This window comes from Danio rerio, chromosome 6 (genome assembly GCF_052040795.2).
Source record: "Danio rerio strain M-AB ecotype USA chromosome 6, GRCz13ab, whole genome shotgun sequence".
Classification (NCBI taxonomy): domain Eukaryota; kingdom Metazoa; phylum Chordata; class Actinopteri; order Cypriniformes; family Danionidae; genus Danio; species Danio rerio.
Window position 1 is genome coordinate 52,001,301 of NC_141026.1, and position 22,378 is coordinate 52,023,678.

General features: G+C 37.2%; 2 protein-coding genes and 2 long non-coding RNA genes across 9 annotated transcripts in view; 2 read left to right on the plus strand and 2 right to left on the minus strand.

Moving 5' to 3' along the window:
• Positions 1–3,691, minus strand: part of gnas (GNAS complex locus) — a 55,361-nt gene extending 51,670 nt beyond the window's left edge. For all 3 annotated transcript variants that reach the window (XR_015492792.1, XR_015492794.1, NM_001442090.1), the window contains 1 exon segment: positions 3,080–3,691. Coding sequence is in view for 1 of the 3 variants with exons in the window: in NM_001442090.1 (NP_001429019.1) it covers positions 3,080–3,338 (259 nt within the window). In the remaining 2 variants the exon portion in view is untranslated.
• The window catches only part of LOC147843665 (uncharacterized), a 628,067-nt gene that overhangs the window by 459,891 nt on the left and 145,798 nt on the right, over positions 1–22,378 (plus strand). The gene's annotated exons all lie outside the window — the stretch shown is intronic.
• On the minus strand, positions 48–2,843 carry LOC147843671 (uncharacterized). Its single transcript, XR_015494284.1, has 3 exons — positions 2,446–2,843; positions 1,210–1,925; positions 48–1,038 (listed from the first exon to the last, which is right to left on the minus strand). It is a non-coding gene; the product is annotated as an uncharacterized LOC147843671 (long non-coding RNA).
• On the plus strand, positions 12,506–22,045 carry tubb1 (tubulin, beta 1 class VI). Of its 4 annotated transcripts, none has more exons than XR_015492801.1 (6): positions 12,510–12,634; positions 13,827–13,935; positions 15,294–15,404; positions 17,909–19,154; positions 19,419–20,551; positions 20,718–22,045. XR_015492801.1 is itself a non-coding variant. In NM_001326422.1 (4 exon segments), coding segments are annotated over 4 exon segments (1,401 nt in total). In that variant the 5' UTR covers positions 12,506–12,577; the 3' UTR covers positions 19,033–19,192.

Here is a 22,378-nt window from a genome sequence, read left to right on the forward strand (position 1 = left end):
AGTTGAAGTCAGAATTATTAGCCCCCTTTGAATTTTTTTTCTTTTTTAAATATTTCCCAAATGATTTTTTACAGCGCAAGGAAATTTTCAAAGTGTGTCTGATATTTTTTCTTCTGGAGAAAGTCTTATTTGTTTTATTTATGCTAGAATTAAAGCAGTTTTAAAAAACAAAATAATAATTTTAAGGTCAAAATTATTAACCCCTTTTAGCTGTATATTTTTTTCAATAGTCTACAGAGCAAACCATCATTATTCAATAACTTGCCAAGCTACCCTAACCTGCCTATAACCTAATTAACCTATTTAAGCCTTTAAATGTCACTTTAAGCTGTATAGAAGTGTGTTGAAAAATATCTAATCAAATTTTATTTACTGTCATCATGGCAAAGATATATTAAATCAGTTATTAGAAATGAGTTATTAAAACTATTATGTTTAGAAATGTGTAAAAAAAAAATCTTCTCTCTGTTGGGGAAAAAAATAAACAGGGGGGCTAATAATTCTGACTTCAACTGTACACTAAACAGGCCAGATAGTATTGGATACTAGCAGGTCATTAGATTGTCTCTTCATAAAAAGATATCAGGACACATTAGGAGTGGGACAACAAGTAACTAAAGTTGAGTTGACTCCACCCATATAAATTACATAACTATCCTAGAGAAGCAGGACCAGGATATAATGAAGAATCAATGCAGATTTGTGCCTTCTTGCTTGTACTGTACCTTTGCCTGTCTTAGCATCCATTGAAACTGTATTACTGTAAATGCATTTTTTGCATATATATGAAGACTTCAGATGCAAAAACCTCTAAATGCCGTCTGAATTTCTGCTTTAAAATTAGCATTTTTATCAGGCTCCTGTGTGTATGTTCAGTAATATCACTTTTATGGCAAAGAGTAAGTCCTTTTCCTTGTCTTTAAAGTGAAATATCTCAACATAATCAAAAGAGGCTGAGAAAAATGTTGGCATTAGGAGGTTTTTGCTTCTGAACTCTACCTTAGTATCCCACCAGTGACGATATACAGCTAAATCTCTCTGCTATGAGTGTGATATTGCGTTTATACAACAGTTCAGCAGCTTAATCATGTATATAAAAAAGAAAATCAAACACGGAGAGTCTAAAAATGCTTTTGTAAGAACAACTACTTTCTTCCACCATTCATTCACATCTGCAGCTGATTTCGGAACAGCAGAAACCATTGCTACTTCACTAACGCCACTTCAAAGCTAGTATTTGAATGATTCTCTAGCATAATGTCTAAAGTGATGACAAAACAGGTGATTTTGCTTACATTTTAAGATTTTAAGGCTGAACGGCCATCACTCTATTGATTTCCAAGTATTTCTCTGTTGCAATCGGGATATTGCAATATTTAACGATGAAAAAGCCAAAGCAAAGCAATCACTACGAGATTACTGTTGTGTTTGCGATAAGGAAAAATGCTAAACATGTGGGCATTTCTTCTTTCTTTCTGTTTACTGAACTAGTCTGCAGTAACGAAAACAGGAGATACATTAGAAACAAACAGATGGCCAACCAAAAAGTAACTCAGGGTTTTACAAAGAGTGGCCAACACAGAACACATACATTCCTGTTATGTGAGTCTCATCTCACAATCAATACACAATAATTACTATGGTATAAATACAGCACTACAACAATGTCACTCCCTAACAGCAATGTCACTCACCAATTTTATAATGATTTGATCAGCTGTACAACGATCTTTTCTCTTCTAAGGCCTTATTATGCGGTCTCTGACGCCATCTTGTGGATGGACGTGCTGTATGCCCGAAATTATAAATATTTAAAATAGGCACTGTTCTTATAAATAAACTGCATAGATGCAATCTAAACAACTACATTCTCGCCTAAAAAAGCCTCAAAAGTACTTATCTTGTCTAAAGGCTGATTTATACTTCTGCGTCAAACGCCGGCGTATGCTACGGCGCTGACGCATAGCCCTTCGCCGTGGCCGTCGGCGTGGCTGACGTGCAATTCTCAAAAATTGTAACTACACGTCGCAACGACGCGTAGCACAAGCTCTGTGATTGGTCGGCTTGGTAGCGCTGACGAGTCAGGGCGGGACAGAGAGCCGCGCGAATTGCGCGAGCGATTGTTTACAAGTGTGGAGCTCCGGATGGAAAGTTTTGTTTTGTGTTTACCTCATAGTTAAAGTTGTTGCACGTCCGCCGGTTCCTGCCTCAAAATGAGCGAGTTTGAGTCACTTGTACAACCAGGAAGTGTTCAGGAAAAGCAAAACAGAAGCAAAGAAACTCGACACAGAGGAACGTTTACACCTCACCGCCAACTTGCGTTTCGGAAGTGTTAATGCTGACCAACAGAGACAGCGCGCAGAAGTATAAATGCACAGCTGCGCGCGTTGCCTGCGCCGTGAGTTACGCTGGTCACTTGACGCAGAAGTATAAACCAGGCTTAACAGCTGCAATATTTATCAAACTGTAGTGAGTTTATTGATCTCCTGTCTCTATATTTGTACAGATAAGTGAGGAGGCTGTAGGAGCTTTACTATTGCCGAATAAAGCATGTCTAACAGCCAATCAGATTTGAGAACCACACAGAACTATAATTGCAACTGAGTAATAAACCATTAGTACCTGTAAAGTGTTAAACCAGAAATTTTTAGAAAATACTTAATGTTTTTATACCATTTCATGTCAAAAGATTTTAGATATTTGTTTTATACTTAAAAAATAAATGCAAAATAACAGTTATACACACATATGATTTGCATTTCGCATATACCACAATTTATATATCATTTTAACATGACTGAGTTTCAACTGTTGCAGTACAGTCGAGATCTCAGAAGTGTTACAGTAAACGTCAACATAACCATATTAATAAAATAAACAATTTTAATACATTATTCTTACCACATGTAGACTATTACCCCATATGCTTAAAAACTAGTATATTAATTTGGTGGAGACTATGCAAACACAATATATGATTTAAGTACTAAGTCACAAACTTTGCATCAGCTCGTCTGCACACATTTGACACAGCAGATGAAAGTATAGTCGCACCACCAGAATCTCCTCTCTCTCTTACCTAATAAGAGCAGCCTGTGCGTCTGCTTGTACTCTCTCTTCTCCGCCTTCAGGCTCTTGTCAATGTTTCTGCTCCGCTTGTTCTCCGCCTTGACCCGCGCCCGCTCCTCCGCCCGCCGCCGCTCTCTGAGCTGCGGGTCACAGCTGTCCGAGTGGCCGCCCGACTCCGCATCGATCCCCGCGCCCGCTGCGCTACGGCCGCCCGTGTACGTGATCGCCGATTCTGATAACCGAGATCTGAAGCTGTGGCACATCCCCATGACCAATGCTTGCTGTTTAACATCCGTATAGGAAAGTCTTGAAGGATAAGAACACCATGATGATGAGGATGATGAAGATGGTGATGATGATGATGGTGGTTATCCAGGTCAGGTGGAGAGAAAGGCTCGCTATCCCTTACAGCATTACCGCTCAGGCTTTCCAAAGGTGTCGTTTAGCCGCATCGGCTTTTCCCCCTCAGGTTCTGGTATTGACAGGAGTGAACTTTGACCTGACACACATAGCGCACTTTTCACTGTTTGTTATTCTTGCTCTACTATTTCTGGACGCCGCTCCAAGTCCCTCCTCGTCCGCTTCTCTCTCGCTCCCGCCGCTGACCGGAGATCAGTTTTCTGCTGTAACTTTTTTTGCACGGCGTTAAATTTTCACGAGCAGCAGGGGGAGGTCACTCACTCCGTGACGTTGCTTAAATATTTGCGGCTCCACAAATTTTACTTTAAGGGAGATTTTAATATATATGTATGATTGTAGGCTATATAAAACAGGATTTAAATCCTGTAATAAGTGTTATTAAATTAGGTATTTTATAAATAATATTCCCATATCATCCTTTATGTGAGGCTACAATGTACGCATTGAACTTAAAAGTACTTTATGAAACGAAGTATTTATTTCAGCGGTCGCCCCCGGCGGTTATCTTATATTGGCTGTTATTCATGCTGTTGTATAATGTTGTTGTTCATTGAATAAAAAAAGGTCACTCTGTGACGTCACGTGGAGAAACTGCAATCACGATTTTACAGTGTTGCGAGACATTTACTCCTCTTATCAATGCAATGTTTGGTTATCTGCTCATAGTTTTAATATTGTTTTAATGTATTGCAGGCCCGTAGGCAGCCTATTAAAAGGGCTGGTTCTTTTCTTCTGGTTATCATTACCACACTTTTTTAATGCAGCAAAAATACTTCCTACATTTATGACTACATGTTTTGTTTACAAAAATGTTTTTTTATTTACAAATGTGCATTTAAACTGTAAGGTTGTTACATTTTTATATGAACTGTAATGAGATTTGATTTTTAGAACTATGAAAAATGCTTATTAAATGCTAATTTATTATCATACATCAGAAAACAATTGCAATCTCTTAAAGCTTGTTTTAAATTAAGAACTGTACTCTATATGCAGATAATAACAAACTGGCCAGCTTATTTCCTCAGTCAGAATTTGTCCATTTAAATAATAAAAGCCTTCTTTTATTGGTTATTTTATTGGTTATTCTTCTTAAAGACTTCTTCTATTGGTTATTTTCACAATTTATGATGGCATACTGTCAAAATAGGACAAATTAGCTCATATAGGGGCCAAATTCTGGACTTTGTCAGAAGGTGGGTGGGTCTTTCAAACCACCCATCCCTCCAACCCCCACCGGTACAGGCCTGTATTGTATTTTTTAAATAATTTTATAGTGATAGTTTTCATTGTAGAGATGAGATGTACAGTACAAATGATGAGTTGTCATAACCCAATGTTGGGTTTTATAAAAGAAATATAATATTTATATTGTTTATATAATATTTATATTGTTACCTTATCTACTGTGGAGGATGTTTTCTTCCACTCTGGGGTGATTTTGTGTCTTAATTTGGCCATTACTTTTTCTGTTTCAGCTAGCAGAAGGACTTTTGGTTACAAATCTTATTTTGACACATATTTTGAGAAAATTCATTCATTCATTCCTTTTCTTTTCGGCTTAGTCCCCTTATTAATCTGGGGTCGCCACAGCGGAATGAACTGCCAACTTATGTATGTATTATTCTTGTTGTTTTCTGGCATACTTAATTTGTATCTTACAAAACCCGCAATTTTTGAGTCTGCATCAAATTAAAATCATTTTCGGCTTAGCCCCTTTATTATTCTGGGGGTGCCACAGCGGAATGAATCACCAAATTATCCAGCATATGTTTTACACATGGATGCCCTTCCAGCTGCAACCCATCACTGGGAAACACCCACTCGGCTTACCCAATTCCCCTATAGCACATGACTGTCGAGGAAACCGAAGCACCCAGAAGAAACCCACACAGAAACACCAACATGCAAACTTCACACAGAAACGCCAACTGACCCAGCCAAGGCTCGAACCAGCGATCTTCTTGCTGTGAGGCGAATGTGCTACCCACTGCGCCACCCTGTTGCCCATTTTGAGAGAATGCTTTGAATAAAAAAACCTCAGAAATACACTCTGGGCAAATTTACTACCCTTTTGTTATGTTCGAGATGACAATATCCACTAAATGTTAATTAACAGATAAATATATATTTTTTCAACCTCAGTCCTCATTAAAACTAAATTGCATAGAAAATTAGAGGGTTTTTAACTCTTTTAATTGCCAAATTCACAAATTATGTCTCTGATTTGGTGGGGGGGGGGAAAACACACAAAATGGTGTACTTTCAATATCAAAAGTAATTGTGAACTGGATTCTTTTATCAAAGTCTTGGACATGTGAAACATTAGCTTTGATGCATTGCTTTTATTGAATTTTCTTTTTTTCTCCCTAATTTACTGTTGGGCAGTTTTGCTACATTGACTTCCAGTATAACCATGTTGTTTTGATTACAAATCCGTGACACCATATAATCATGCATTTTTGATTGTTGTTAGTTGAGGTCAAAATAGTCATTTTTACTGTTGATCATCCATTGGCATCATTAACCCGTTACATAGGCCTGTGCAAAAAAGCTTAGTTTCTAGATTTTATATTGAGATTTTATATTGAGTATAACAGCAAATAATTAAACTCTGTGTATGTGTGTCTATGAGTGTGAGAGTGACCTTTGTACACCTTGATGCGTCTGAAAAAATCTAAATATGCATCTCAGCTCTCAGAATGGAGCAAATAAAAACAAAGACTGTGTAGTTATGCACCATCAAATGTGGTTATACTGGAACACAACGGGGCAAAAACAGCCACCAACAGTAAATTAGGGAGACAAAATGAAAATCTAACAATGCATCAAAGCCAATGTTGCTACTAATCATTCACATATACAAGAGTGTGATAAAAGATTTTTAAAAATCCAGTCCACAATTACTTTTTTTTATTGAAAATACGTCATTTTGTGTGTTTTTCCACCAAATCAGTGACATCACTGAATTTGCCAATTAAAAAGTGAAAATACTGTAATTTTCGAAACAATTGAGTAGTTTAGGACTGAGGTCGATTAACAAATTTATGCAAAGATAATTTGAAAAAAATATATTAATCTGGTGAATTTTTACAGCAGTTTAATTCAGTGGATGTTTTCATAACATAACTCAAGGGTAGTACATTTGAACAGTGCACAAGGGTTAAACATAACTTAAATTACACCCAGCGTTTTGGTTTTTCCAGGGTTTGTCATATTTGACCCAATGTTGGATCACACTGAGCCATAATTTTGTTATAGTATAGAAAGATAGAAAGCAAGAAAAAAACACGCGTGATTAAAAGTCAAATATTTTCAATTTTCTGTAGCTTTTTTTCTAAGGATCTTTTGTAAATTTTTTTAATTATGTAGATCAGCATAATTTTGTATTTTAAACTCTGAATTGCTGAATTTAAACCCATTGTGTGCTTCTCTATGTGTCGTTATATTCAAATTATTTATTATTATTTTATTTTCATTACTTGATGAAGATCTTTAAAATTTCCTTAGTTTAGCTCTATTAATGCTGCGGAAACTCTGACTGTATTAAAATAAGTTTAACAATAGCAGTTCTAGCTTTTGAAACTACAGGATGCATTAAATATAAATATGGTATTCAATAAATATACACTGAAAAAAAAATGCTGTCTGAAAAAAAATGCTGTCTGCAAAATTGTTGCAAACAATTTATTTGTGTTGAATTTAAACAAACAAATTACATTTAGTATTGTTTAACATAATTTGTTTGTTTAAATTCAGCCCAGATAAATCGTTTACAAGCCCTTAACTTACATTTTTTTAGTAAATCCAAGGAATCATTTTTGAATGATTTTTTTCAGTGTTGTTTATAAAGTTGAGTAATTATAGCCCCCTGTAGATGGCGCTATTGCACATAAACCGGGATGTACACGACAGACAAATTAATTAAAGATGTATAATAAGCTTTGAAATAAACTAAATGTTTGTAAAGAAATTATTCTGGCTCAAGAATAATCAAAGGTGATGTTAAAAAAGGTCTAAACTTTTTCATAAAAAAGTATTTTATAATATTTTTACACAAAATATTTTATGAGATTTATTTAAAATGTTTTAAAAGTATCTTAAATCACATAAGCCACAATTGTGTGACAGAACACAAAGTTAAAGTTCTGTGTGATGTATTTTTCCAGCTTGTGTCATGTAATAAATGTAATAAGTTTAATGGTGCCAAATATTATTGCATTTATTATTGCCGAAATTTTATTCTGCTTAATATCATAGTGGAAACCATAATACATTTCAAGTTTCTTTGATGATTAAAATCTTATGTGACGTTATAAATGTCCTTTATAAATAAACAATTCATTAATTTGTTTTCTGTGCATGCTACTTTTCAATAATAACGTATCACCAAATAATCATATTACAATTATTTCTAAATGGAATTATAATGCTGAAGACTTACATTTACCACAGTAATAAATTACACTCATCGGCCACTTTATTAGGTACATTAAACTGCTCATTAACTCAAATGACTAATTAGCCAATCACATGGCAGCAACTCAGTGCATCTTGGTATGTAGACATGGTCAAGACAATCTGCTGCAGTTCAAACTGAGCATCACAATGAGGAAGAAAGGTGATTTAAGTGACTTTGAATGTGGCATGGTTGTTGGTGCCAGACGGGCTGGTCTGAGTATTTCAGAAACTGCTGATCTACTGGGATTTTTACGCACAAATTTCTCTAGAGTTTACAGAGAATGGTGTGAAAAAAAGAAAATATCCAGTGTGCGTCAGTTCTGTGGGCCTTGTTGATGCCAGTGGTCTGAGGAGACTGGCCAGACTGGTTGGAGCAGATAGAAAGGCAACAGTAACTCAGATAACCACTTGTTACAACCAAGGTCTGCAGAAGAGCATCTCTGAACGTACAACACGTCCAACCTTGAGGCAGATGGGCTGCAGGAGCAGAAGACCACACCGGGTGCCACTCCTGTCAGCTAAGAACAGGAAACTGAGGCTACAAATCGCCCAGACTCACCAAAATTGGACAATAGAAGATTGGAGAAATGTTGCCTGGTCTGATGAGTCTCGATTTCTGCTGTAACATTGGGATGGTAGGGTCAGAATTCAGAGTCAACAACATTAAAGCATAGATTCAACCTGCCTTGTATCAAGGGATCAGGCTGGTGGTGGTGGTGTAATGATGTAGGGGCTATTTTCTTGGCACACTTTGGGCCCATTAGTATCAACTGAGTCAACGCCACAGCCTACCTGAGTATGGTCGCTGAACATGTCCACCTCTTTATGACCACAGTGTCCCCATCTTCTGATGGCTACTTCCAGAAGGATAACGCACCATGTCATAAAGCGTGAATCATCTCAGACTGGTTATTTGAGCATGACAATGAGTTCACTGTACTCAAATGGCCTTTACAGTCATCATATCTCAATCCTATAGAGCAGCTTTGGGATGTGGTGGAACGGGAGATTCGCATCTTGTGCATAATGCTATAATGCTATTATGTCAATATGGACCAAAATCTCTAAAGAATATTTCCAGTACCTTGTTGAATCTATGCCACAAAGGATTAAGGCAGTTCTGAAGGTGAAAGGGGGTCCAACCTGGACCAGGTACTGGAAAGGTGTACCTAATAAAGTGACCGGTGAGTGCATAATCACATAGAAAACAGTTGTTTTAAATGGAATGAACATTTTCAAAAAAATGTAAATGCTTTTATTGTATTCTGGATTGAACAAGTGCAGCTTTCAAAAACATTGAGCAAATCTTGATGTTTCAAACTATATAAAAGCAAAGCAGATTCGTTTGCCCTTTATCTTTGGCTTTCTCTAATTCCTCCTCTTGCATGCTGTTTGATTTCTGTTAATAAAATGACTCAGAATTATGAAAGAACTCATTGTAAATACAGATCTGACACACTTTGTACAAACACCACAGCACTTTGCTAAATATACGACCGCTCTCCTGTTTCTTGGAAGGTTGAATAACTTGCACAATAGTTTGCCTTCTGTTCTTAATCTGTCCTCTAAGATGCCTCATGCATTGACCTTATCTACAACAGCGCCGGCGCTTCACACTTCCCCTTAACTCCAGGGTCTTTCTAACAACTCAATTCTTGTGGATTATCTAACCTTGTTTTATTTATGGTTATTTAGATGCTGACAGTCAAGAATCACTAGGATGAATGAATGATATGAAAATTATTGACTGAATCTAAATTTTAATGTAGGAGTAAACGAAGAACTCCTGTGAAAACTACTTTGAGCAAAACAGTGGCATCTGCTGGTGAACTATAAATCTGCATATACGTGTCAGACCCCATGTTAAAGATGGTTCACCTAAAAAGAAAAAAATCGTCATTGTTTACTCACGTTTTATGAGTTTATTTTTCTTTGAAACACAAAATACGATATTTTAAAGAATATTGAAAACCATTGACTTCAATAGTATTTGTCTATCCTACTATGGAAGGCAATGGTTAACAGCATTTCTCAAAACATCTTCATTTGTTTTCAACAGAAAGAAAGAAGCTCTTAAGTTTTGAATTACTTGAGGGTGAGTAATTAGAGGACATTTTCATTTTTGGGTGAACCATGCATTAAATTTCACCCAAAAATGAAAATTCTGTTATCATTTACTCACCTTTTACATGTTTCAAACCTTTAAGAGTTTATTTTTTCCCTTTTAAACACATGCAGGACAAGATATTTTAAAGAATGCTGTAAAGCTGTATGACTTACATATTCCTGTAAAGGGATAGTTTATGAAAAACTGAAACTTCTGCCACCATTAACTTCTCCTCAAAAACTTTCTTTTATGTTAACAACAAAAGAGGATAGTTTGAAAAATGTTGAAAGCCTGAAACCATTGGCTTTCATAATATTTGTTTCTCATACTATGGAAGTCAGTGGTTACAGGTTTTCAGCTTTCTTTTGTGTTTAACAGAAGAAAGAAACTTAAAGGTTTTTAATCACTTGATGGGGAGTAAATACTGATTGAATTAAACTTTTTGGGTAAACTATCTTTTTAAACAGATACTTCACCCAAAAATAAATTCTGTCATCATTTACTCACCTTTTACATGGTTCAAACCTTTATGAGTTTCTTTTTTTCTTTTAAACACAAGGCAAGATATTTTGAAGAAGGCTGTAAAGCTGTAACTATTGACTTCCATATTCCTGTAAAGGCATTGTTCACTAAAAAAGGACATTTCTGCCATCATTCACTCCTCCTCAAGTGATTAAAAACCTTAAAGCATCTTTCTTCTGTTGAGCTTATTTTGAAAAATGTTGGAAACCTGTAATCATTGACTTTCCTTATATTAGTTTTTTTCATCCAATGGAAGTCAATGGCTACAGGCTTTCAGCTTGCTTCAAAATATCTTCTTTTTTGTTTAACAGAAGAAACAAACTTGAATGTTTTTAACCACTGACTTTCATATTCATGTAAAGGGATAGTTCACCCAAAAATTAAATTCTGCCATAATTTACTCTGCCTTGAATGATTAAAAACCTTCTTTTGTTGATCAAAAAAGAAGATAATTTGAAAAATGTTGGAAACCTGTAAATATTGACTTTTATAATATTAGTTTTTTACACTATGGACGTCAATGGTTACAGGTTTGCAGCTTTCTTCAAAACTTGAAGGTTTTTAACCACTTGAGTGGGAGTAAATAGTGATTGACTTTTAATTTTGGGGGGAACTATCCTTTTAAACAGATACTTCACCCAAAAATGAAAATTCTATCATCATCTATTCAGCTTTTACATGTTTCAAACCTTTATGGGTTTCTTTTTTCTTGTATACACAAAATAAGAAAAAAAGATATTTTGAAGAATGCTGTAAAACTATTATTATTATTAGTTTTTTTCATTCTATGGAAGTCAATGTTTGCAGGTTTTCAGCTTTCTTTAAAATATCTTCTTTTGTGTTTAACAGAAGAAAGAAACTTCAAGGTTTTTAACCACTGACTTCCATATTCCTGTAAACAAATAGTTCACAAAAAAAAAAAAAAATACATTTCTTCCATCATTTACCCCCCTAAAGTGATTAAAAAACCCTAAGCTTATTTCTTCTGTTGAACAAAAAAGAAGATATTTTGAAAAATGTTGGAAACCTGTAACCATTGACTTCCATAATATACATTTTTCAAACTATGGAAGTCAATGGAATTGGTTAACTAACTATGAAAATGGTTACAGGCTTTCAGATTATTTTATAATATCTTCCTTTGTGTTTAACAGAAGAGGGAAACGACTTGAGGGTGAGTAAATAGCGATTTAAAGCTCACTTTTGGGTGAACTGTCATTGAACTAATATGTAAATATAAATTCAAATGCAAAAAGGAGGTCGTGCAATAACCAGGTCTGATATATAGAGTCAACATAAATCTACATTATTTTGCTCTTGGGCCCAAACATCATAAAAGCAACCTACAAACAATTGTTATGAATGTCTATTGAATAGTGATATAATTACGTACCACACATTCTCATTGTAAAGTTTACATTGAAAATATACAATATTTTAGGCAGAACTGAGTTGACTGGGTGAGCCCAGCCCTATAAAACCACCCCAGTTTCTAATCTGCGCCCTTTTGGAAAATAAATTGCCCACCCCTGCCTTACAGAATTGTCAGCTGAACAAACTGTAGCAGGAAACACTCAGACAATGAGCATGCGGCCTGTCTGTCTTTCTGATGGCCTGTGTCACTGCAATAGGACAGATACGGCCTGCAGGAGTCTTATCATGAACACCAGAGAGAAAGCGGCTGATCGAAGCTCATGATGACTTTGCATCCCGTATATGAAATTCTATAACATAAATGTAAAAACAGCTCTAAATCATTCATTAACACCATCAGTTTGTCTCGTTGTGGTGTGCTAATGTTTGACAACACAATATCTGTCCATCTCTAAAATGCAATAAGCTCTTGTAACGTTACTAGTTTGCTAATTCAATGTTCGTTATGTGGCGTTTGGGTGACTCCCTCTTGATGTTGTCATCACTGGTATTACACACACAGTGGGCACCTCGGACTCCTGGTTAAGGCTATTCCTGCTCTTTCAGCAAGCCAAATTTGCCATTATGCGCGAGATTGTTCATCTACAGATCGGACAGTGTGGGAATCAGATCGGCTCAAAGGTGACTCAAAACGTTTTGTGTGTTTTTATATGTGTGTTTTTGTTAATTAGTGTTACAGCATTACCATCTCACCCCTGACTTGTTTCATGCTAGATTCTGATGCTGGATTGAGAGAAAAATGGGCATGTATTTATCTAAAGGAAGAATTCATTTGTATTTTGTTTATTCAGTTGGTTATGTCTATATGTAGTGTCATTAATTTATTATTATATTCATTTCTGTAGTCATTTTGAACAGCATTCTGCTTGTGGATAAATATTTAAAGTGTTTCAAGTGTGTTTATTCAATGTTTGATGGATGAATTGTGCAGTTGAAGTCAGAATTATTAGTTCCCCTTTGAATTTTTTTTCTTTTTAAAATATTGTTTAACAGAGCAAGGAAATGTTCACAGTATGTCTGATAATGTTTTTTCTTCTGGAGAAAGTCTTGTTTGTTTCATTTCGGCTTGAATAAAAGCAGTTTAAAATTTTTTAATAACTATTTTAAGGTCAAAATTATTAGTCCCTTTAAGCTATTTTTTCCGATAGTCTCCAGAACAAACCATCAATATATAAAAACTTGCCTAATTCCCCTAACCTGCCTAGTTAACCTAATTAACCTAGTTAAGCATTTACATGTCACTTTAAGCTGTATAGATTTGTCTTAAAGAATGTAAAATATTATGTACTGCCATCATGGCGAAGATAAAATAAATCAGTTATTAGAGATAAGTTAGTAAAACTATTATGTTTAGAAATGTGTTGAAAAAAATCTGCTCTCCGTTAAACAGAAATTAAGGGAAAAAAAATAAACAGGAGGTCTAATAATTCAGAGGGGCTAATAATTCTGGCTTCAACTGTATATATTATAATAATACACAAGTAAATTGATGATACGTGCAGTCATAGGGTGTTAACCCCAGCGTGGTCTACTGTAAAGATAAGAGCAGAGGCTCCTCTGATGGGGTGGGCCTACTTTATCATGGATTGAGCTCAGCAGGCTTTGAGTTTCATGCTGTAGGATTGTGGTAAAAACAGAGTAGACTCTGGAAGAACAAGTGCAGCTCTCTCAACAGAGAACGCAGGTATTGGTGGTGTTTAAAATGACAATCAATATCAATAAAACCAGAATGTCATCCAAGGTTTTATTCAGTGATAATAAATGGGTGAAAATATGCAGACATTTTTCCAAAAGTGTTTTTGTGTGTTTGCAGTTTTGGGAGGTGATCAGTGATGAACATGGCATTAACAGAGTTGGAGCATATGAGGGCGACATGGACCTTCAGCTGGAGAGAGTCAATGTTTACTTCAATGAAGCACATGGTATGCAGACCGACACTTTCCATTCATGTTTTCTATTGTACAGTGGGGAAAATAAGTATTGAACATGCCAACATTTTCTCTGAAAATACATTTTCCTAAAGATGCTGTTGACTTGAAATTTTCCCTGGATGTTGGAAAACAAGAAATAAATCAAATCTAATTAGTTTACTAATTAAGTTATGCCTAATAAAGTGAAATGACGCAGGGAAAAAGTATCGAACACATGAAGAAAGGAAGGTGTAGAAAGGTAGTGAAAGCCCAGACAGCAGCAGAAATCTCTCAGTAGTTATTTAGAAACCATCTGCCCTGAGAATCAGAATCAGTTTTATTGCCAGGTGTGCTTCACACAAGGAATTTGTTTTGGCTACATAAAGTGTACATAAAGTTACAAGTGACAACACGAAAATAAATATGGAAAAAAGACGATAAACAATAAACAAAGATGCAGTCAGTGAAAAACAGATCTGGATGTTGAATTGTATGTTAAGATTTGTTATAAATATACAGGTTATAAGGTGTTGTGTACAAATGCAAATGAGAAAGTTGTGTGAGGACATGGTCAATAAACATTACCTGCTTCAGTTCAACATCTACATTAGCAGGATGATGAAGATGAACCCAGGGTAGACATTTCTGAAAGACAGTGATCCAAAATACAGCCAAGGAAACTCTCAAATGCTTTTAGAGAAAGAAAATCCAGCTGTGGAATGGCCTAGCCAATCACCTGATCTGAATCCAATAGAAAATACAAATTAAAGATCAGATTTAATAGACGAGACCCACAGAACCATCAAGATTTTCACACTCTGTTGAAGTATGTGAAAAACTCACTCCTGAGCAATGCATAGGATGTTATATTCTCCATATGAGAGGCATCTTTAAGCTGCCATCACCAAAAAAGCTTTTTATAAGCAACTTTTTTTTTTTTTAAAGCATTAAATACATTTCAATAGTTCAGGACTTTCTCCTTGTAATACACACAATTTTTTTGTAATACACACAAAATTAAAACACATTTTTTAGATTTTTTTGTTTTGTCACATTTTTATATGTCTATAGTTTTTTTTATGTCTATAGTTTTTTTTTTTTCTTAAACTAAAATCTGGTTCAATTTCATGTTTCATGTTAACAGCTCCGTTAGAAATATTAATCCCAGGAAAAACATGACATGTTCAATTTCCCGCAGTATATTGACTGCTGAAACTACTTTAATGCTGTTCATTAGTGTATAAATGAATGCCTATGTTGAATATTATGAATATTGAATATTTGTGTTTAGCGTTGTGCAGTACTTTGGGTTAGTTTTGCAATCCTAATCTTAATTTAAATCTGAACTGAGATGTTACATTGTGTGTCAGGTGGAAAATATGTTCCAAGAGCACTGTTAGTGGACCTGGAGCCGGGCACTATGGACAGCGTGAGGGGCAGTCAGATTGGACAACTCTTCAGGCCTGATAATTTTATACATGGTAAGGCAGTAATCAGCTACATTTAAAGATCATGTGAGCTGATGATGGAAGCTTTCTTTATTATTTTCTCTTATTCTAGAAACTATACATTCTAAAAAGATGCTGGGTTGTTTTTACCCCTTACTGGGTCAAAATAAACTGTTAGGTTTAAAAAAATGCCATATTCCAAGCTAACAGGGAACTTTCCCAGGACATTCACTAACGTTCTTTAAAAGTTGTGAAAATGTTAGCACAAAACGTTATCGATGGAACGTTTTTTGAATGTTCTCATGACAACAAAGTTCTTGGAACGTCTTCAGGACGTTATTTGTTCTCAGGGATGGGCATAACAATTTGTATCAAAATACTTTAGTGTCTTGTATTTTTGTTGTTTCAAAATACTGTAAAATATTTTGCAAGACGTTTACAGTACATGATTACATTTTAAACAACTTTCCCAGTTATTTGCCTTAGCCTAAGATCAGAACAGAAAACTGATTCATTTTTAAGAAGGTGGTCAGAGATTGGAGTATGGATGGAAATTATTCTTAAAGAAAGCAACAGACAAATGGTGAGGGTATATATTCAGGACAAGTCAACAACCATTGAAAATAGCTACTGAGCAATACTAAGACCAGAAATAAGACAGCCCAGCATCACTAATAAAACATACGGTATATTCTTTTCAGCAGCTCAAAATGAGTAGTTTAGTTCAAAATGTGCTGTTAGTTTTCTCCATCAAGTAGAACATCAGAGAAGGTTTTAGCTGAAACCTTGTTCTTAATGCAAGTCAATCAATACCATGATCATCCAAATATTAGTTAATCTGAGAAAAGCAATCCCCATGGCTCCTGACAATACAGTGATAATCAAGGGGTGTTTGTCGAGGGTAATATAGTGAAAAAGTCACTCAAATCTCAACCCAGGCTCATTTAGAAAACATAGTACTGTGGACGATTCTGGAGGCCGCGAAATATGTCACGGGAGGTACGTATTTTTGCAGTTTTTGTTTTGTGTATCCGCGAGAGGCCGCTGTGTGCATTTCTCAATTTTCTCTCGCGAGTACCCTTCACGGCGGCTGTTCTCGCATAAATCCACCAGAGGCCGCTGTTGACCGACTGTCTGTCTGACTGACTGAATGACTGACTGGCCGGCCGACCAATCGACTGACCCACCCTCCTCCTTCCCTAAACCTAACCAATTTTATCTGTTGACCCACTCACCCATTTACTTCCCTAAACCCAAAAGCCATCCTGAAAAAAAAGCCCTTGTCTGATTTTTACCAGGTTTTTGGATTTTACCATGTTCTCACCCTGTTGTTCACTTGTTCACTTTTGGACTCTGTTTTTGACTCATATGATTTCAGGAACCGCTCTTACCCGGACTTGAACCTCATCGTCGTTGTAGTGGTCAACTTCTTTCTGCGTCTCAAGTCCGCCGACGTACACAACGTACTAACAGGACAAACTGGTTACGGGTAAGCCCTTCACAAGGAGGTAAGGGTTCAGCTGGTAAGCGCGAAAAGGAACGGCGTCATACCGCCCCATAGTGTTCGTTTAAAAAAATAAAATGCAGCCAAACGTACATAATTCGCGGTCTTCAGAAACATCCACGCGATAATGTTTTCAGAATGAGCCTGTGTTGAAAAATCTTCAGCATTCTTCTAAAGAAAAACATAAGTCACCTACACCTTGGATTCTGAACAAGTCAACACAGGCTCATTCTGAAACCGTAGCCCTATATACGTTTCTGGAGATCGTGAATTATGTAGCCAGAGCTATGTACGGCTGCATTTTGTCTTTAAAATGAACTATATGGGGATACCATTCCTTTTCTCGCTTACCAGCTGACCACTTGCCTAAATGTGGACGACTTTTCAGCTGTTACCAGTTTGTCCGTTAGCTCTACACGTACATCGCCGGACTTGAGACACAGAGAGGAGTTGACCACGATGACGGGGTTCAAGTCTGGTGAAGAATGGTTTAGAAAGCGGGTAGGACAACAACAAAAGCCAAAAAACAAAATAAGCAAGTAAATAACAGGGTGAGAATGTGGTAAAGTTTGAAAACGTTGTAAAATTAGGCAAGGGCTTTGCTTTTTCTGGATTGCTTTTCAAAACAATATTGTGAAGTTTAGGGAAGTGAGTGAGTGGGTATATTGGTGCTTTTTAAAACACTGTTGGTTGGGTTTAGGGAAGGGGGTGGGTGGGGTTATCGTTGGTTGGCTAGTCAGTTGACAGAGCCTCTGGTGGACTTACGCGAGGAGAGTAGGCGCGAATGGCAGTTGCAAGAGAAATTTGAGATCTAAAAAAGCGTACACAGCGGCATATGGCGGATTCGCAAAAACAAAATCTGCAAAAAAAAAAATGTAGTTCCTGGGATGTATTTTGCTCTCTCCAGAAATGTATATAGGGGTAATCAGAATGAGCCTGGGTTGGAACTAGTCATTTAAAGAGTTGATTCGAGAACATTTCTCATATGCCATAACATTGTTCCTGATGCTGTTTTCTTTCTGCAAATGCAAAGGCAATTCTGGAGCTGGCAATAACTGGGCCAAAGGTCACTACACCGAGGGCGCAGAGCTTGTGGAACAGGTTGTGGATCGCGTCCGGAATGAAGCAGAGAGCTGCGACTGCATGCAAGGCTTCCAGTTCGTCCACTCATTAGGTGGCGGCACTGGTTCTGGAATGGGTACCCTGATTATCAATAAGATCCGAGAAGAATATCCTGACCGCATCATGAATAGCTTCAGTGTAATGCCCTCGCCGAAGGTTTCCGATACAGTAGTAGAGCCATATAACGCAACCCTATCCATTCACCAACTGATCGAGAACACAGATGAGACGTATTGTATCGATAACGAAGCGCTGTACGATATTTGCTTTCGCACTCTAAAACTCACAACGCCAACCTATGGAGATCTCAACCACCTTGTATCTCTCACCATGAGCGGGGTCACTACTTCCCTCCGCTTCCCAGGCCAACTCAATGCTGACCTTCGGAAGTTAGCTGTCAATATGGTGCCTTTCCCACGTCTTCATTTCTTCATGCCTGGTTTCGCTCCTCTGACAGCACGTGGTAGCCAACAATACCGAGCTCTAACGGTGCCCGAACTCACCCAGCAGATGTTCGACCCCCGCAACATGATGACCGCATGCGATCCTCGTCGAGGACGATATCTAACCGTTGCAGGCATTTTCCGCGGTCGGATGTCCACTAAAGAGGTTGACGAACAAATGCTCGCCATTCAGCAGAAAAACAGCAATTATTTTGTGGACTGGATTCCTCATAACGTCAAAGTGGCCGTTTGCGACATCCCACCACGAGGGCTCAAAATGGCCTCCACCTTCATCGGAAACAACACCGCCATCCAGGAGGTTTTCAAGCGCATCGGAGAGCAGTTTGCACTGATGTTTCGACGCAAGGCTTTTCTGCATTGGTACACAGGTGAAGGCATGGACGAGCTGGAGTTCAGCGAGGCCGAGAGCAACCTGAACGATCTGGTGTCAGAATACCAGCAGTATCAGGACGCCACCGCCGATATGGATTATGAAGAAGAGGAGGTGATGGAAGAGGAGTCTTCAATAGCGCACAGCACTCAAGTGGAGATTAAGACTGAAGTGGTCACTGAAACTTCAGTCAGTGAATGATGTGAGTGTGGGATTTAGTGAACGAGTGGGACGAGTGGATCAGATGTATGGAGTGAGCTGCAAAAAATTATTCAGATGCTAAAAGTCGCCATGAAATTAAAATTGGCCCTTCTTATTTTTATGTTTATATAATAATAATAATAATAATAATTCGTTACATTTATATAGCGCTTTTCTGGGCACTCAAAGCGCTTTACACAATGGGGGGGAATCTCCTCATCCACCACCAGTGTGCAGCATCCACCTGGATGACGCGACGGCAGCCATTTTGCGCCAGACCGCACACCACACATCAGCTGATTGGTGGAGAGGAGACAGAGTGATGATATGCCAATCATGATATGGGGAGGGTTAGGAGGCCATGATGGACAGAGGCCAGTGGGCAGATTATATCGTAGTGCTTGTTATAAACAACGTAAACATTAACTTGGCCTCATAAGCTTTTATCAAATACCATAACCATCTCTTGAATTGGACGACGCAGTGGCGCAGTAGGTAGTGCTGTCGCCTCACAGCAAGAAGGTCGCTGGTTCAAACCTCGGCTCAGTTGGCGTTTCTGTGTGGAGTTTGCATGTTCTCCCTGTCTTCGCGTGGGTTTCCTCCGGGTGCTCCGGTTTTCCCCACAGTCCAAAGACAATGCGGTACAGGTGAATTGGGTAGGCTAAATTGTCCGTAGTGTATGAGTGTATGAGGGTGACAGGCCGGCCGGAATGTGTAAAAAAGTCATTATCATATGGACAAGTCTAAATGGAGGACTTGTTCCAAAGAGCCGACCCTGCAACCATACGTAACTAAGGTCGAAGAAGAAGAAGAGAAGATAACAATCCCTTGAATTGACTTGACTTAATTTCTGGTCACATTGAAGTCCTTTTAAGAGGGGCTATCAGTGGCTGTCAGCTATCAGTCTCATTTCGAAACAGGTACAAATGGAGGTTGGACCCAACTCCAACTGGGTGGGACTTGAGCTCAAAGTGGAACGTACAAAACTGGAGTTTTTATTTATTTAATGTCTTGTACATGACACAGAGTCCAATATTGCGCTTTATAAATGTCTGCACCATCCCCAACTCTAAACCCAACCACACAGTTACCTGTTGTGTCTTTATTAACATCTACCCATAGTCCAATCCTAAACCCAACCTCACAGTAACCTGATGTGTTTTATTAACATCTACACCTACCCCAAAACCCAACCTAACAGTAATCTCATTCAATTATTCATTCATTCATTTTATTTTTGCCTTAGTCCCTTTATTAATCCGGGGTGGCCACAGCGGAATGAACCGCCAACTTATCCAGCACATGTTTTACACAGCGGATGCCCTTCCAGCTGCAACCCATCTCTGGGAAACTTACAGTAACCTGTTGTGTCTTATTAACATCTACCCATAGTCCAACCCTTAATCCAGCCTCACAGTAACCTGTTGTGCTTTATTAACACCTACACCCACCCGACCAAAAACCCAACCTCACAGTAACCTGATGTATTTTATTGATGTCTACCCCACCTATACCAGGGGTGTACAAACTCAGTCCTGGAGGGCTGGTGTCCTGCATATTTTAGTTCCAGTCCCAATTAAACACCTGAACCAGCTAATCAAGCTCTTTCTAAGTATACTAGAAACATCCAGGGAGGTGTGTTGAAGGATGTTGGAGCTAAACTATGCAGGACACTGGCCCTCCAGGACCGAGTTTGGACACACCTGTCCTATACCATCTAAACCCAGCCCACCTGCGGAGTAAATCCCTCCCACTCATCACCCAACTGGTTTGCGGCGTAATATCTCCACTTGGAGGTCTCTGGGCTGCATCGATATACTTGCTCATTTCTGCCCTGATTTCCTGCAATTATCAATTTTCCTTCATTTTCTCAGCAACGGCCATCTTCCAACAATCCAATCAGTTTCAAGTGGACGACATCATGCACCGCCCTACAATTTTTATAATTTCAGGACAGTTTCAATTGGATGCTAGTCACGATATGGGGGAAAAGGGAAAATTTTAATTCCTGTTTCATGGCGACTTTAAGATAACCCATTACATATGATATGATAAATCAAGAGTCAGCTTGACTTTTCATGAGTTTCCAAATTGTCTATTTTTTACAACTGGAGTGTCAAACTCTGAGAATTAAGTTCCAACTCTGACTTCAACACAGACAACTTACCTGCATGTTTCAAGCAACCATGAAGGACTCATTTAGTTTGATAATCTTAACGGTGCAGAACTGCAGTCCTCTGGGAAATGAGTTTGACACCTGTAATATACAATATATCAAAACATATGTGTAAAATATAATAATTAAAAAGAATAATAAGAAAGAAAGTTTGTTTAAACTGTTTTAAAATGTGTTTAAATACTATTTGGAGCCCATGTACATAACAAACTGTGAAATATTTTTGATCTCCAGAAGAGAGGGTCAAATTACACAATTAAAAATAGGATTGATTAGATTAAAATGACTGCATATAATTTAATGTTTCTAATATCTCTTTGTGTTGGATATACACTACTCCTCAATAGTTTGGGGTCTGTAAGACTTTTTTATATTGTAGAAGCTGCAATAGTATATTCAGAAGCTCAGTATAAAATGTAATATTGAATATTAGGCAATTTCAAATACATATTTGAATATAAAGGGGAATATTTTACTGTGCAAATTACTCCAGTCTTAAGTCTCATGATGCTTCAGAAATTATTTGTGCTGATTTCTTTTGCTCATTACTGAATACAGTTATGATGCTTTAATATTTGTGCTTAAAATGTATGCATGCAAGCTAACAGATCTTTCAGGACCCTTTTTTATCAAATGTAACCTTAATTAACATCCTTGCTGAACAATGAAACATCTGCAGTGATGTATAGCGTGTGGAAAAACAAGAGTAAGTGTATAATAATGATTTAATTCTGTGATAGTACTAAATAAGCTTAAAGATGCGTGTTGATATTTGTTGTCAATATTCAACAAAGGCTACATTGTTTTGCTTATCCTTTAATAAAAGTTTAAAATATGCATTTTCATGATTAATTTATAAAACAACTGTCAAGAGTATCTTTGATGTTTATGAATTGTACAACAGTGCACACAGCTTATATATTTTTTACTATAAATATCATGTTTTCATGCAAAACTTTTTAAAAAGCTGTTTGGCGAAGGTAAGCAGTCATTTCTGAATAATGCTGGCTACAAAAAGTCATTTTTTCTTCTTTAGAACATTTACCTTTTTAGCATCAGCTTCATAATAAGGTAGATTAATGTAATATGTATATATCCTTTCGAATAAAGTCTTATAGTAGAAGACTTACGTTTATGTAACTGGCCCCAGAACTTACTCTTACAAAAAGA